The sequence below is a fragment of the Alosa sapidissima genome, chromosome 21 (genome assembly GCF_018492685.1).
Source record: "Alosa sapidissima isolate fAloSap1 chromosome 21, fAloSap1.pri, whole genome shotgun sequence".
Taxonomy (NCBI): domain Eukaryota; kingdom Metazoa; phylum Chordata; class Actinopteri; order Clupeiformes; family Clupeidae; genus Alosa; species Alosa sapidissima.
Genome location: NC_055977.1, coordinates 10,065,279 through 10,082,804, shown reverse-complemented (window position 1 = coordinate 10,082,804; position 17,526 = coordinate 10,065,279). Strand labels below are relative to the sequence as shown.

Here is a 17,526-nt window from a genome sequence, read left to right as displayed (position 1 = left end):
TTGTACTGAAGCATTTCAGGCCTGTGTCTACTTTCTGTTCCTTTAATTCATTCAGTCCATTTTAGCTCGAAATAGTAGGCTTTTTTTTTTTTTCTTCTCAAGCATTGGGCTGTCCCGATAAGCATGTCTAGTTTTGCTTCCACTTTTACCACGACTCCATGAACTAACTGGAGACATTGAGACACATAAGTCAGTATGATTGGATAGCATGAGAAATCATAGTAGATTTTGTCGTGCAAATCTGTCATACATGGCAAGACCACGATATGGTCGTGATGGGGCGGGTGCGAGGGGGTTGTTATTAGCTTCACTTGGCTGTGATTGGTCCACATTCTGTGACATTTTCATATGGGCGGTGCCTGTGTGTTTGATTGACATTGTGTGTAACGCCGTCGAGTTTGGTGCTAGCTTGCGGGATCTCTGCGCTGAGGGGTCACCAGGACGGGAGAAGTGTATAACCCACGCTGGCATTTACAGGTACTTCTTTACTCGTTTCAGAATGTCACACCTGCACGTTGAACAGGTTTTGATCCGAGTGCAGAAGAAAAGTAGCCCATGGTCAGTGATTATTGAGCACTTTTGTAACGCTAACCTATGCGTTAACGCCGTTTTGGTAATCGTAGCAGTATAGCCTCAGATGGCGCATAGCTGGGGAATTTACGGAGACATGGTCCCCATAAACTGCGTTGAAAATGGGAGAGATAGTGTTTCCTGCTTCTCAATCGTAAGATTATAAATAGTGTTTCCCTGTCCAGTCACTAACTGTGCTTTGAATGGATGTCAAACATGGCGCACGTGTGGCAGGATGTCTGTAATTGGCTAACAATCATGTTGCCCTAAGATGTGTTCTCGAGCTCGCATGCGACTCCTCTTGGCACTCTGCGTAGGCACACGAAGCTTTAAAAGGCAGTCCTTCGATCCGGTAAATAGTTTCCGGACAAGAGGGCGTGTGCGTTCACATGTTTGGACAAGCTACTAAAAACAGCTTTGGGTAAACTGCAGCAATTGATGTTTGCTTGTGTCCAGCATATTTTGTCTGCTCTTGGTTGGAACAATAAGTCTCTGACCAATCCAGACAAAAAGGGTAAGGCCCATACAGCTGTTTGTATGTGTAGCCAAATTAGCCTACCATACGGTAGGGTGCTCAAGTCCGAACTGAAAGCTCCGCGGTCCTTATAATGAGCCGGATTAACGCGTATGTGAGTACTCACTACCAGGTGGCGCGTGCTGGGGAAACCCCCTTCGCCTTAATGACGTGCGTTTCCGGGGATCCTAAAGGGAGGGACTTCAGTCGTTTATACCCACTATACCACACACACACAAGTGGATCATTGGATTTTTGGACCTTCGTCTTTGCATTTTTTCATCAGACAATTGGACTTGTGCGTGTAGGCCTAGAAGATTTGCCCCTGTATGCCGACATGGTAACAAATAATAAACAGACACTCAAATTTTATCTTTCCTGTAGGCCTACTGCCGGGTGAATGTTAAGTTGAATCCATTGGGGTTGCTTGGGTTTGGGTCTACGGATATACCTAGGTCTACTGCAACTAATTGTGCCTGAGCTCAAGTGTCGGTGCATGCCTACAAAAAACAACATGGACAGTGCTTTGATTTCTCATGTGTGTATGATTAATACCTAGCCTAGAAATCTAGACGCGCCCCTAGTCTAGCAACTCTCCGTTGGCTTGTGAGCTCCAGAAATCGAAACTTAATCAGGCCAATGAAATCGTGTATAGAGTCGTTAGGTGGACATAATGATTGATGGCAGAGTTGCAACGGTTTGGCTTGAATTCCCTGCCACTTGAAAACAAATAAGATGGATGTTGCTGTTGGCGAACAGTGTGACACGAGTTAAGCTTTTATTAAGTTGGCAAACGTTTGAACTAGCCAACTAGCTCCGCTGGTGGGAAACACATGGGACTCATAGCGCTGCCGCTGTCCTATTGCGTGCAGAGGGAATTTGAAAGACAACTGATTATCCCGCCCCTCGGACTGAGTACTGCGAACGGTGAGTGCCCAGACCCTACATTTTAATGTGGGTCTGGCTCGTCAGGCTAATTAATACCAACAACAGTGTAGAACTCTTGTGCTAAAAATGTAGCTGATCCATTCAGTTTCCCTGGAAGTTCATAGTCATAAACAGTCTATGTACTGTATTTTGCTGTACTTTGGCTTGCCGTGGTCAAGGGCAAATATTAATGTAGCGTAATTTTCTTTCCTCCCTCAAATATATCTCTGATGCATTCATATTCCTATCAAGGCCTATATTAAAGTTTTTTTTTAATTCCAAACATCTCTTCATACATACACAAAAGTTGACACATGCGCACTCACACACACTTGCAGACCCTGGAGGAAGGTGCTAGAGAACAACGGAAGGTCATGTGACGTGTTATGTCACACACTACTCAAATATTGCTGAGCGGAGATGAGTCTGTGAGGGAGACATTAGCGCTTAAAAGAATAACATAATTTCTACCTCCTCTATTGGAGGCAATGTTGTGTCATTGTTTTGTCAATTACATTGATAATGATCTTTCATAAATGCATCACCCATAGGCTATATTTGCTCTGATGTCCTAATCCTCTTATGCTTGGGCACTTGGCCATGCAGTTTGACCTACATATATGCAGCGTGTGTGTATGTGTGTATTGGGGGTGGGGGGCCGGGTACATTAGGCTACCTCTAGACAACCCCCTCCTCTCGCCCCTCTTGTATTGGATATGAGAGTGTGTGTACGTGTATGAACTCATTAGGTTCACAACAGGCCTCTTTTGTGGCCGTTTTGGCTTGTGGGCTCTTAGTTCACGGTTTCCTTGCAGACTCCACCTCACTGTCAGTAACTGAGTGAATCCCAGGCATTCAGAGCGTGAGAGTGAGTGAGTAAGTGAGTCGGGAAACATTGGTACGCCAAATTTTAAGCAGGAAGGAAAGTGACCATCAACAATGTGCATAGACACGCACGTGCGCACACACACACACACACACACAGAAGAAGAGAGAGAGAGAATTGCAGACAAGTTTGCAAGCCAGGTGATGTGAGTCATGCACTGTATTATCAGAAATTTCAGATAGTAAAGCTCCTCTTGTTACATGTGTTCTCCAGTCCAAACACTGTTTTTGAGCTGTTTTAGTATTATTGTTTTATTTTATTTTGTGCTTTAGTGCTCCATGTCCGTCTAGTCTAGGCTCACAATTTGAGCAGACTGGTAGATTTTGGACTGGCCGCTAAGGCCAGTCCTCTAAAGGTGATGATACATAAGCCCACTTTTTGGACAGTGTTGCTGGGCAACCACATAACTAGTTCCATGTGTTCTGATTGGGTGATCATGAAAATTTGCCTACTAATGATTGCTCTCCAGAAAAACAATTGTGGCCCAATATTAATGGGTGCGTGCCAGAACAACAATACTCAGGAACATTGCTTATGTACCATCAGGTTAAAGGAGCCATGCTACACACTTTCTCTGAAAACCCAATAGAAAAAAGGCTGATTTTGCAGCTGAACTTCTATTTTGATATTAACATTTACATGCACTCTATTACTGGTACATTACATGCACTCTAATTGGCCAACATCTTTAGGCATCCTCCAGGTGTATTTCTAGATTGCTATTGGAGGAAAGAACATAATAAATATAGAGCAATGTGATGTAGAAATTATACACTTCTTTAACTTCTTTAATTTAAATTAAAATGTCATTTTAATTCCTCTATGACCATTTCCTTTCTGTGACCATTACAATTGGGGAAGGGAACAGTTCAATTGGAAAAGCCTGGTACATTCACTGTAGTCACACTGACATACGGTATCTTATTTCAAAGCCAACAAGAACAAATGGTTTCAGCAGCATGATCTCTTTAACCTCCTTAATGGATCATTAAGTGCTGTATCCCCTTTTCCCTTGGCCGTCCTCAGCATTGCTCATGTCATTTTAATATGTCCTGGTACATTGCCAAGACAATTAAACTACCTACAAAGAGAAAACGTGCTACCCTTTTCTTCGGGAAATAACTATACTTGGGGTGATTTTAGTCTTGTGTCCTTTTGATTGAGGAGTTGCAAGAATAGAATTCAAAGACATTTATACAGAGTTTTCATATGGGGTCTACAAAAATTGCATGATTTGTGTGATTATGACAAACTGCTTGTCTGCCCTGTTAAGTACCACGTTGTCTTGTAGGGCTGTGTAAGGCCCAATAATAATAACTAGATGTACCGCATAGCGGTACAAAATATGACCGCCGCTCAGTACTGTACATCCGTTCCGCGATAATAAATCACACTTCAATTTGTCTCCATCTTTTACTCCATCCCCCACTCTTGAAACTTTTGTGTATGCTTGTTTGGCATGCCTGTGTGGGTGTGTGCGGCTGCACAGAAAGTAGCCTTCTGGTGCTGAAAAGGTGAATAGATTGTAGAATAGCCAAAGAAGTTGTAGCATTGTTATAAAACCTTTAAAATCTCTAAACAATGACAAGTAGGGCAGTTCATCACAGTTCATCCATTGCAACTGGATTGATGAAAGGTCACTTACACCTGTACATTGTATTTGGGAAAAGCAAAAGGTATCAGCATAATGTTATGTTTTTATTTATTTATTTATTTATTAATAAATAAAAACATCTCTGTCAGTTCCATGCCGTTTTCAACAGCTATCAAAAACAAAGGTCATTTTTGGATGGATGGATTTTTTGTGAATGTTTCTTCTTCTACATAAGATTTTAGTCATCTTTAGTTCATGTGATACTTTATTGTCAATGCACAAATTAAGTCTGAAACGTTTTTTTCAATGCACAAATTAAGTAACAGTAGTCTGAAACGAAATGCTGTTTTACATCTAACCAGTGGTGCAAATAACTGACATGTCCAAATGGGCCTTGATGAAATGCGTCGCTAGACTGTTCATACACATTTTAATGAGACAAAGTTGAAGAGCTGTTATTATTCGTGCAAATATAGGCTGATTCATGTTCCCTTGCATTGTGTAACTGAGGTCCATGGCTAGTCTGGCTTTCACCAGACCAAGCTCAATCTTTTAAGAAATCAAAAAATAAATAGCGGGCAGATCAGGCTGCGTTCAGCCAGCCTAGTCCATAGGCGCCCAATATTGTTTAATTTTCCGATTGAGATATCCACGTTCTGGCTATTCTAAATGCAAAAATGCATTAGGGAGTTATGACAAAACTGTAACTAACAAACTAGATCCTAATAGAAAGCTGTTAGCTTCCCTAAGCTACAGGTAGGCCTATAATGTAGGCCTATTTACAACATAAATTGTCAAAAGGCTATGCTGGTGACACAAATAAAATCTCCTTTGGAAACCAATGGCTTACGCCTTACAGTATCAAGTGGACTTAAACTGCCATATCGTGGCGAAAAGTTGTAATAAAATTCACGCAGCTCCATGAGTCAAGGAAAGCGCGAATGAAGTAGCCACTTTTAAATGGGACCCACTACACAGTAGCTTAAGGTGTGTTGCTAAAGCAGGCATAATGAAATGAAGGTGTATATATTACTTCACACACACATGCTTTTTAATCTCACAGACTACAACTACCAAGCTGGAATCAAAGCACATCGATTCCCCTCTCACACCCTGCATGCACTTAAAACAAATAAACAGGCGTCTCAGTCTCACGCATGTATAGGCAAAACTGTATCAGACCGGTGTAACGTTGGTAAATCTTCCATTGCACAGAATGATTTTTGTAGCACGTGCAACAAATGACAGTCGAAAGATACAATTACAGTGCTACTATCAATTTGCTTGGTATAACCGCATTTATAGTTTTCTACAAATGCAATCAATCAAATTGGCCTCCATCACTCAACCAACGCTAATGGTAACATTATTGTACCTAGGTCCTTATTGATATTATAAGATTAACGTACCTGCAGTAAAAACCAAGCATGTCCGATAAACATTCTCAGATTTATTTCGGCTTCAAGAAGAAATGGGAATTACATTTCATGTGAACATCGTCCTATCCTTATTAGACGTTCTCTGCGGTAAACTGTGTGGCCCCCGGGGACGAAACAAATTTTTTCCGTAAAAGTCTAGTGGGGCTACATACCCACCAAATTTCATGTGCACCGGTGTTTCGGTGTCCCGGGTATCGTTGACCAAAAATTCAGGAAGTAGATGACGTAAAAAAAAAAATGTAAAAAAAACTTTGACAATCATTATATGACCGCTTCGCTAGCGGCGGTCATAATAATGGCACAGTGATGTTTATAGCATCTGTGTTGTGATAAAAACTGCTAGTTTTTCCGACATTTGTTGCAAATGCCTTACCATTTCAGTGATGTTGTTGCAAATAGTGTGAACATTCATCAAGCACTGTAGCCTAATACTACTGCTCAGAATTGCATTCAGACACATTGGCTGGCATCTGTCTGAAATATTTTCTTTATTCCAACCTAGTGTGCAGCATTGTAAATGTACCAGCAGTCATCAACCACACACACACACACACACACACACACACAGATGTTATGAGGGGAGCAGACACACACTGTGAACCTCTGATCCCTTTTAATCCGTCACACACTCAGTCTGTCCACTGGCTGCCTGGCAACCAGCACAGTTGCCTCCACCCATTTAGTCCTCATCCATTGGTTGCAGAGGTGTGTGTGTGTGTGAGTATGTGAAAGTAAGGTCAGTTACTTTACTGAGTACACACATGTTTGTCATTGATCTGAATATGACTCACTTTTTTGTGTGTTAGAGTTTGTTAGACACAGTTAAAAGCAGTTGTCACTTCTTCAGAACTACTATTGTGTGTGTGTGTGTGTGTGTGTGTGTGTGTGTGTGTGTGTGTGTGTGTGTGTGTGTGTGTGTGTGTGTGTATGTGTGGTGTTGCATGTTCTCTGAAGTGGATAATTGGATAAACAGGGGACTGAATGGCTTTGCAGCCATTAACATTCTTTGTTAAATGTGTGTGCATACACACACTCACACACACACACACACACACACACACACACACACACACACACACACACTTTGAAACTTCTCTACATACATTCCCACTTGCACATCAAATTCATACCCTATCACACATGTGCACATACATAAACATACACAGGAAGTAGAGGGAGGGAGAGACAGAGAGCAAGAAGCGGATATTAATTTGCTCTAATACAACTCCATTCTGGGATTGCCTCTGTTTCTCAGATGCTCATTAGTCCAAGGGACTGTGGGAGGGTGAAATATTTACTGATTCACTCTCTCACACACATACACGGAGAGAGAGAGAGAGAGAGAGAGAGAGAGAGAGAGAGAGAGCAAGAGAGAGAACCAGAAACACATCCACTCTTTGCAAAGATTGTTAGACTGTTGATGCAGCTTCGCAGGTAGGTCCATAGAAAGTGTGCAAAGTAGAGTAGGGTTGTGTAGAGAGACTGTGAAAAGCATACTGCCAGAGACAGAGCTCTACAAAGAGATGGATTGTCTTAATTATAGATGTAATCTGGGACTAAACGGGCCAGCCTTGACAAGTTAGTTTGGGATTGATTAATGTGGCCTTGTTATGTGGTTCTGTCGACCTGTGTTTATGCTGAACGCATGTGGCTGGTTTTCCTTAGTGTTGGTTGTAATTGTAGTTATGTGATGATATTCACTCTGTGTGTGTGTGTGTGTGTGTGTGTGTGTGCGCATGGGTGGGTCTGTGTGTGTGGGTTTGTGTGTGTGTGTGTGTATGTGTGGGGGTCAGTGTCCGAATTGTTGCAGACACAATGAGCTTCTGTCATTTTAAGTGATTATGCTAGACAATGGCTGCAATTCCGTCCCACCCTGTACAAGGAGTGTGTGTGGGTGTTTGGGTTTGTGAGAAAGAGAAAGGGAGACCAGGGGAACAGGAAAGTGTGTATGTGTCTCTGTTCTTGACTAAAACATTCTTTTTTCTGCTGTAGACTTGGTGCTTGGGTCAACGGATGATCTGCACATAGAAGGTATACCAAGGGTTTGGGGCTCTGTCTGGCGCAGGTGAGTGAGTGTGTGTGTGTGTGTCTGTCTGTCTGTGTGTGCACGTGTGAACAGAAAGCTTACTTAGTGGTATGTAATGCCTTAGAGCCTTAAAACCTGTAACTTAACTTAAACGTCATTCAGGATAGATGGTTCTTTCAGATCGCATCAGAATGATAATATGGTGTTTTTTTCACAGCTGAAGTCCCAGCCAGTATACAGCAGCCATGATCACAGGTAGTAGCCATGCTATTGGCTGATCACAGTTAGAGGCTGCTTAATGTGCTGGAGGGATCCCCTGGCTTGTAGGCTAAGGAGCAGCTGCTTATCAAGGAAGACCTGATTGGCATGTTTGCATGATGAGTTAGGCTAATTAGTTGAATTGCAGGGTTCCTCTAGTCATTTCTAGGTCCGGATAAGTGTGGGGAAAAAAGAGAGTATGGGAAAATATGTGTGCATCCAAACTTTTGCTCCTATTCTGTTTTCTAAAATAGAAATTCTAAAATAGAATTCAGAATGTCTAGAAATAAGTAGGCAGCCAGTACAGCAAAAATATCTAGGCTACCACTACGGGGTCTAATTTGCTAGCACAAGCTAATGTTAATCACTTCGCAAAATCATTTTGCTAATTCAGTGCCCTGCGCATGACCTTACACACAAACATGGGTGGGTCAGAACACAGCAGATGAAGCTCTCTAACTGATTTTCTTTAAAATCACACACCATTTTATTGAAACTTATGGTTACACTTTACTTGAAGATATCTACATAAAAGTGACATGACACTGTCATGAACGTGTCATAACCATTATAAGCAAGTCATGAACGTTTATGACCTAACGCTTCTCTCATTAAGTGTCATTCCGTTTATGACAAGTTAGAGTTAGGGTTATGGTTCATGTGTCATGACTGTGTCATGTCACTCTTTTGTAGATACCTTCAAGTAAAGTGTTACCAAACTGTCATGAGTACCAAGTAGGTCACAAACTCATTAGTCACCAAATACAGCGGGAGCTCGGCCATACTTAATTTGCAGTCATTTATGGTTCCCACAGAGTTTGGAAATTTTAGCCTGGAGAAATATGGAATTTTAAAATGGAAAATGTGTAGGAACCCTGGAATTAGTTTGTTGCTACATTTGTTTCTTTAAACTGTGCTCATGAGTGCATTCATTCAGGTTTTGCAAGTATCTATCTATCTATCTATCTATCAAAGGTTAATGTTAGATTGGTCCGTTTAGCCTGAAAGTCGGTCTGTGTTTAGGGTGGACATGGGGACGTGGGGGTCAGATGGTCAGGGCTGGATTAGTGGCGCTGCTTGAGTTTGGGCTGCAGCCCGCAGATTCCCTTCAGCATGTCGCCCAGCTAACGCCGACAACACATCCCCATCTACACCCCATAATATACATGTAATCGGTGAAGTGTGGACTAACTGGACATAGCTGCAGCTTAACAAGCACTGCTGGCTGGTGAGGCAGGCCACAGCAGGACACAACATACATGTCATAAATTCTGAGTCTGCATACTAACTAATTCCCAAAAACCTGGATTAAACATTTACATGCAACAAAGGTGTGTGCGTTTGTGTGTGTGTGTGTGCGTGCGTGTGTGTGTGTGCGTGCGCGCGTGTGTGTGTGTGTGCGCGCGTGCGTGCAGCTCCAGGCTCTGATGGACAAAGTGGGGACTATGGGCGGGGCCTGGAAATTTAATCTGGGGAGGCAGGGCATAGGATGGAATTTTGTAGGTCTTTTAAGGGAAGATTATAATCCCACTTGGATTTACGGCGTGCAGGATAGGGGGAGGGGAGTGAGAGAGAGAGAGAGAGAGAGAGATTAGGGGCACAGGGCCAGATCTTCTTAGATCTCATCTGTGCAAGTGCACTAGTGTGGCAGTAGTATTGTCAGTGCTGACCTGTGATCAGTTCTCTGATGATACTCCATTCAGCTCAACCTTAGGAGCCAGTGCATCCATCAGATCTTCCACCAGTACTTTTGAATCTTGTATCTGACAAAGAGGGCAGCTTTCATTTCCTAAACATCGTTGGTAGAAAGTATAGAATTGTTCTGATTGGCTGTGGTGATGCATTGAAGTGTGGCAATGCTCGACCTGTAGGGTAGTGAACTCTCTGGTCTAACACGAGTGATGACACACTGATGTCAATGTACACAATGTTCATTAGAGGGAGAGAGGGGGAGAGTGCAAGGTAGAGGGAGCAAAATGGGAGGTATATGTTGGCTCACTTTTTTGTGTGCACATGTATGTGTGGAGAGGGGTGACATGGAGTCCACTATCACACTCTCGAGTGGTGGTTCTTGTATAAGAATCCTTACATAAGTACTATCCCTACACAGCAAGAGAGGATTGTGGGATTGAGTGTGTGTGTTTGTGTGTTTGTGTGTGCGTGTGTGCGTGTGTGTGTGTGTGTGTGTGTGTGTGCGCGCGCCGAGGGAGGTAGTATTAAAGGCAGTGTGTGGACTGGATTTACGTTCACATCTGTGCAACCCAGTGGCTTTCGTCTGTCGTTTCCTTTCTGCCCTCTCTCTCTATCTCTCTCTCTCTAGGTCTCTCTTTTCCACCTTTCCCCCTTCACGCTTTACTCCACTCTCCTCTCCTCCTTTCCCCCTCTTCACTCTTCATCCCTCTCTCCAGCTCTTCCTCTGCCTCCTTTCCACAACCCTTCTTCCAATTTACAGCGTGAATTTCTATCTGCTGGTCACCCCTCCCCCCCACCTCTCTCTCTCTCTCTCTCTCTCTCTCCACCCCTCTCTCTCTCTCTCTCCAACTGAGCGGTTGCTTTGCTGCGGCATTGTAGGCATCTGTGCAGCTAGCTGGGCTGTGTGTGCGTTGCTGTAGTCAGCGGTGTGGGCTGTGCCAGTTTGAAGCGTAGCGTTCGGAGCCGCGTGCCGAGGGTTGGGGCTGACATGGTGCTGGCGCTGGAGCAGAGGCTCTCTGATGGGGCGGAGCCGGGCGTAGGGGCCGAGGAGCCCGAGGAGTCCGGCGAGGGCGACCACACCGCTGAGGGCGAGGAGGACCACACCGCCGAGGGTGAGTGAGACGTGTGGGTGCTGGCCAGAGAAGGCTCTTGTCGAGCTCTTCAGTGCATTTGATAGACAGAACATTTGAACCTGTCTGTTGGTTGCTCTTTCAGTGATGTGCTAGATGCAGGAGAAGACTCTCGTTGAGCCCTTCGGTGCATTTGATAGATAGAACATTTGAACTTGTCTGTTGGTTGCTCTTTCAATGATATGCTAGATGCAGGAGAAGACTCTCGTTGAGCCCTTCAGTGCATTTGATAGATAGAACATTTGAACTTGTCTGTTGGTTGCTCTTTCAGTGATGTGCTAGATGCAGACTGTGAGATGTAGAGTGGTTGGTTGGGTGGTTTGCTAGACGCAGGGGAGATGTAGAGAGGTTGGTTGGGTGGTTTGCTAGATGCAGGTGAGATGTAGAGAGGTTGGTTGGGTGGTTTGCTAGACGCAGGGGAGATGTAGAGTGGTTGGTTGGGTGGTTGTGAGAGGAATGTCGCTCTTCTCCATTTTACTTTCATAAATCTGGATCTGGACTAGATCTGGACTTCTGTGTTCATCCTCTGTTTTGTGTTTTGGATGGATTTTGTAGTATGGAAAACTTGGACATCTTATCTGGCAACTTGATATGATGAGTTAATTTGATAAAAAAGCAGTTTCATTATGTAAATTGAACACTGACACATCACGGTGATCATCTTGTCCAGTTGCTCTGTAGAATATGACTACATGTGATGACTGTTAAACCCCAGCCCACACAGCCTAATGGTAATTTGATTGATAAGCTCTCCGGATGTTTGCACTGATGAATTGTGTAATATTTGCATTGGGTTTCTACAGCAGTTGTGGTGAGATGTAGCCCATGCCTTAGCTTATGTATAATCTGAACTTCGTTGACCAACCATTAAGCAAGGTTTATTTTCACAGAAACCTGTGAACTTCTAAGAAGTAGCAGTTGCCAGACATTTTTGGCACGACTGCTGCACATGTAACATGTAGTTACCAGACTCTTGACGGCATTTTATGTAAATGGCATAACTTTCATCTATGGTCACACACACACACACACACACACACACACACATATATATAGAATGATATTGTATGTAACCATGGTCTGACAGTTTTATGGCTTATGCAGCATAGAATTTCAGTAGAGAGGGTTGATATTCAGGCAGTTGTGTTTAGTAAAGCTTGTCACCAGATACTAGAGGACACTAGGGTCCTGAACTCGTCTCACACCACAAAGTCCTGAACTCGTCTCACACCACAGACAAAGTCCTGAACTCGTCTCACACCACAAAGTCCTGAACTCGTCTCCTGAACTCGTCTCACACCACAAAGTCCTGAACTCGTCTCCTGAACTCATCTCACACCACAAAGTCCTGAACTCGTCTCCTGAACTCGTCTCACACCACAGACAAAGTCCTGAACTCGTCTCACACCACAAAGTCCTGAACTCGTCTCACACCACAGACAAAGTCTGAACTCGTCTCACACCACAGACAAAGTCCTGCACTCGTACAGCACAGACAAAGTCCTGAACTCGTACAGCACAGACAAAGTCCTGAACTCGTCTCACACCACAGACAAAGCCTCCAAACACATGTTCATCCTCCCACAGCAGCAGGGCATGCGGGAGGGATTTAAAGGGCTTTCGGGTGATGGTTTATGGTCGGGTGATTCCATTTATGGTCTTGGGTCCAGACAGCTTCCATATGTACAGTACTGTATGTATGTACACACTCACATTTGCAGCAGCAGCAACAAAGTCTTTGATACAGTATTCATAGAGAATCGTTTGAACTAAGTACACAATCCAGCCAACTGTCTCAACACACCGATCCAACTGGAGGGCAAGTGACAGCCAAGTCATATGCAGAGTCTCGAGCGCAGCCTTGGAGCAGACTGAATTGCACCAGTGATCCCGGCACAGTGAAGCAGTGTGTGTGTGTGTGTGTGTGTGTGTGTGTGTGTGTGTGTGTGTGTGTGTGTGTGTGTGTGTGTGTGTGTGTGTGTGTGTGTGTGTGTGTGTGTGTGTGTGTGTGTGTGTGTGTGTGTGTGTGGAGAGTGTGTGGAGAGTGTGTGGAGAGTGTGTGTTTGCTTATGTGTGTGTGAGTTTATGACCCTCCCCCCCGCATCTCCCCACAGCTATGCAGCAGGTGTTGGATAATCTGGGCGGGTTGCCCACCTCCACCGGAGCCAAAGACCTGGACCTGATCTTCCTGCGAGGGATCATGGAGAGCCCAATCGTACGTTCACTCGCTAAGGTAACACACACACATGAAGAGCCCAGTCAGTGTGCTAAACCCAAGGTAACAGACTCATCTACACACACACACACACACACGCTTGCACACACAGCTCAGCCTGACCCACCCAAATAAAAACAGACTAACAATACTTTTGATAGTATAATTTCCTTGTATGGTCATCATATCTAAGACCTTTAATGTACCCTCTACAAACTGCTTCTCTGCAAAAGCTAACAAAGCTTTTTAACTGATATACACATATACTGATGCAACTTATCTTAAAGATGTGGAAGTTTAAGCGCTTCCTTCTGACTGAGGCCAACTGTAACCTTAAACTGAAGAGATTAGCCAATGAAGTGTCAATAGAAACAAACATAGTGAGCAGTAGATTAAACCATCTCTCTCTCTCTCTCTCTCTCTTTTTCTCTCTCTCTTTCTTTCTTTCTCTTTCTTTTGCTTTCTCTCTCTCTCTCTCTCTCTCTCTCTCTCTCTCTTTTTTCTCTCTCTTTCTTTCTTTCTTTCTTTCTCTTTCTTTCTCTCTCTCTCTGCGTGTGTGTGTGTGTGTGTGTGTGTGTGTGCGCGCACGTGTGTGTGTGTGTGTGTGCGTGCGTGTGTGCGTGTGTGTGTGTGTGCGCGCACGTGTGTGTGTGTGTGTGTGCGTGCGTGTGTGTGTGTGCGCGCACGCGCGCGCGTGTGTGTGTGTGTGTGCAGGCTCATGAGCGTCTGGAGGACGTGAGGCTGGAGGCGGTACAGGAGAACAACATGGAGCTGGTCAACGACATCCTGGGAGACATCAGTGTCCTGACGGTGAGAGACGACAGCGCTGCGGAACTCACCAAAATCCTGCAGGAACCCCACTTCCAGGTAAGGAACCCCAACATCACCACCACACTCCCTCAGCACATCGCACATCGCACAGGAATATCTATTAGCATCTTGCATACAATTTCAATTACAATTACACATGTCTCATGGCGCTTTATAGAGTGTGAAAACATTCAGAGAGCCCATGAGTAACAGGGGTGAGGAAAAAACTCCCTAGAATTGGAGATGCATATGGGAAGAAACCTGGAGCAGATCCACGACTCAAGGGCCTGACCCAAGGGTTTGCCTAGGGTCGACTCAAGGGCCTGCCTTGGATCAGTTACAGGGCAGTAAGGTCTGCATACATGATAAATGAAAGGTTAGTTAGGTTTAAAGAATAGAACATGGTGTTTAAAGCCACCTGAGGTATATGTTACAAAGAGGTGGGATGGGTACGTATCCAGTATGATAATGCATGAATCCTATTTAGTGTCAGAAAGTTCAAATAGTCCAGTGTAGGGAATGAATTGTCCATAGGGATTAGGAGTTATCGTAGGGCAAGTAGTGGGTCACTAGGCTGCGCAGGCCAGGAGTCCGGGTAAGGGGACAGCAACAGGCGATGGTAGGGCAGTCAGGGATGGGACTTCACAAGGATGGCTGATGACTGGTAATGGTTTACCTCACAAGTGAGGTAAGGGGGAAGAGAGAGGGCTCTAGAGTGGGTTATAAGTCATGATGGTTAGTATTAATAGGTATATCAATGGTACTATATAGTGTTGTACTAAAGAGAGAACACATATACGTATACACGTGTACACATTTCTTACCCACCTAATAACTTAGTGTATTACACCACTTGTAATCATTTAAGCGTCCTGCAAGTTGGTTCAGCACCACAGTTTGGTACACAGGGGTGCAAGCATGACCTCATTACTGAGTGGCATGCTTGTAATCCCCATGTAACTGGATGGAACTACCTAAGGGCGCTCCATACTATGTATGTTCTCTTGTAATGCTTTTTGTGCTTTTGGCGGTTGGTGTTGATTGCTGTTCTCTTCTCCTTTGCTTTCTGGATCAACTTATTCATTGTGACTTGGACAATTCTCAGTCTATATTCCTTAGATCACAGTCAGAGATCAGAGTTTTTTTTTTTCTCTGATGTTTATCACAATGCATTATATTTCATTTTCTCACTTCTGTATTACCTGGTTATGGGACCCATCCTTTGCCATAGTAGTTATTTTCCATTGGTCATTAGGCAGTAGTGAACTTGCTGGCCATGAGTGGGTGGCTGGCTAGTCACCATCATGGGCCTTTTGCAGGCATCTGTTTTGCCTGCAGATTGAGAGGTCTTCCCCAAGAACAGTGCATCGAGTGGTGGGGCCTGTTCATGTGTGTGGTAGAGAGAGGGAGTGCGAGTGGCCTTTATTCAGGACTAAGAGGCTATGTTGCTGAAATGGGGAGAACCACAGTAATGCAGAGGAATTTCTGATTCCTGCCAAACGTATTCAGTATGCAGGAAATGGCTCCTATTACAAAATGTGGTTACTTGTTCCTTTGTGAGCCCCTGCATGAAGTAAAATTCTGATATTGTTATGGAACATGTGACAGTTTAAAGATTAGCACCCATTTATGTTTACGTTTCTCTAAGAAAGACCACAGGCAATATGACAGAGGGTGCACTTGAGTAGACCCTGCTGAGTTTCATATCAGCTCACACTTTGTTTCTGATTCTTGTATGACTCTCTCTTCCCTCTCTCTCCCTCCCTCTCTCTCTTTCTTTCTCTCTCTTTCTCTCTCTCTCTCTCTCTCTCTCTCTCTCTCTCTCTCTCTCTCTCTCTCTCATCCACTCCTTCAGTCTCTGCTGGAGGCTCACGACATGGTGGCATCTAAGTGCTATGAGGCCCCTCCCCCGCAGGACATGAGTAACGATGCGCTGGTGAACAGCGCTCTCATGCAGGCAGACGCGGTCAGGATGATTGGCATCCGCAAGAAAGCCGGAGAACCTCTGGTGGGTGTGTTTGTTTAAAAAGTAAAATTCATAAAAAGTGTTTTTATGTTAATGTGCATGTCTGTTTGATATCTCTGTCTGTTTGTTATAAGGTTGTAAGTACACTATGCTGTGTTTGCATCTTTTCTGTGTTTTTCTGAAATTTAATCTGTGTGCGTGCTAATGCAAGCTTATCTATTTTTTTTTTTTTTTTTTTGGAATGTCTGCGTGTGTTAAGGGTGTGACATTCCGTGTGGAGAAAGATGACCTGGTTATCGCACGGATCCTCCATGGGGGCATGATTGACAGGCAAGGCTTGCTCCATGTAGGTGACATCATAAAGGAGGTGAATGGGAAGGACGTTGGGAACAACCCAACAGAACTGCAGGAGATGCTGAAGGAATGCAGCGGAAGCATCACCCTGAAAATCCTGCCCAGCTACAGAGATGCCCCTGCACCTCCACAGGTACGGCACAGAACACACACACACACACACACACACACACACACACACACAGCCATTTATACAAATGCACCCACACCCCCAAAAGTACTGCACATATGCAGAACACATACACACACAAGTCTACACACTGTTTTATTCTCAGGAGGAAATGGCACCATGTCAGATGGTATCCCATAATGCCTTGTGGCAGAAGAAGAGCATTGGGAGTCCTATTAAGCACACTTCACAGGGTATCTGGGGCACAGACACACACATGTCTGTAGTAATCCATTGTGTCCAGCAGTCTAGTACAAAATCTGCCTTTTTGGTCAGATAGTGCAAACAAGGTCCTGGTTTGTCTCTGTATGGAGCCAGTTGATATGTTGTTGATGGTATTTGTGGGTTAGTGTTAGAGGAATGCAGTCCTTCCTTATTGGACCTCCAGCAGCGCGTTGTCCCAGTTGTAGCCATCTGCCTCGAACACGCTGTGTGGGGGGTGGGAGGGGGGGGGTGGGATGGGTCCGAGACAGCTGACGGTTCGTGCTTGTGGCCTCTTTTTCCCCAGGCAGCTGGAACTCTGCAGTCCACTCGGGGTCATCCCAAGTGTCTGCCGGACTGAATATGAAACATATCCAGCACCAACGTGACACTGACCAAAACTACTAAGGTTTATTTGAGCCTGTGGTATTTCAGTACTGTGTTTTTTTTTTTATCCTCATAGAGCTTGCAGATACACTAGCTGTGTGGCTGGAGTTAGTCCACAGGCCTCTCCTGAACCTGCGGGGGGGGGGGGGTGGCTGAAACTGTGCTCTGATTTTCAGCCTAGTGGTATTTAATCGCACTTTTGGCTGCCACTACGCTGTATCGCTTTCACGCCACGATGAAAGAATCGAGAATAGGGGCAATGATGCAGTACTGCCTTACTGTAGTGCTCCTACTCTTAAGGGTGAGAATGCTGACCTGACCCTCCAACTTCCTGCCACCACATCCCTGACCCGACCTGGCCGTCACACCCTCCTCCTCTAGCGGCTGC

At 44.5% G+C, this 17,526-nt stretch overlaps 1 protein-coding gene and 1 long non-coding RNA gene across 8 annotated transcripts in view; both read left to right on the top strand.

The window, feature by feature from the left end:
- The first annotated feature begins 386 nt into the window (after window positions 1-386).
- Window positions 387-17,526, top strand: part of pals2b (protein associated with LIN7 2, MAGUK family member b) — a 24,042-nt gene continuing 6,902 nt past the window's right edge. Inside the window, exons 1-7 of one of the 7 annotated variants that reach the window (XM_042077169.1) lie at window positions 387-477; window positions 7,923-7,995; window positions 8,174-8,211; window positions 13,151-13,269; window positions 13,966-14,118; window positions 15,917-16,069; window positions 16,287-16,514. In XM_042077169.1, coding sequence (XP_041933103.1) covers window positions 8,202-8,211; window positions 13,151-13,269; window positions 13,966-14,118; window positions 15,917-16,069; window positions 16,287-16,514 — 663 coding nt within the window. In that variant the 5' untranslated portion in view covers window positions 387-477; window positions 7,923-7,995; window positions 8,174-8,201. The other 6 variants (XM_042077173.1, XM_042077170.1, XM_042077174.1 and 3 more) reach the window with 6 other exon arrangements.
- The window catches only part of LOC121695967, a 17,609-nt gene continuing 6,902 nt past the window's right edge, over window positions 6,820-17,526 (top strand). The window contains exon 1 of the long non-coding RNA XR_006026210.1: window positions 6,820-6,864. This is a non-coding gene — a long non-coding RNA (uncharacterized LOC121695967). The remainder of the gene's footprint in view (window positions 6,865-17,526) is intronic.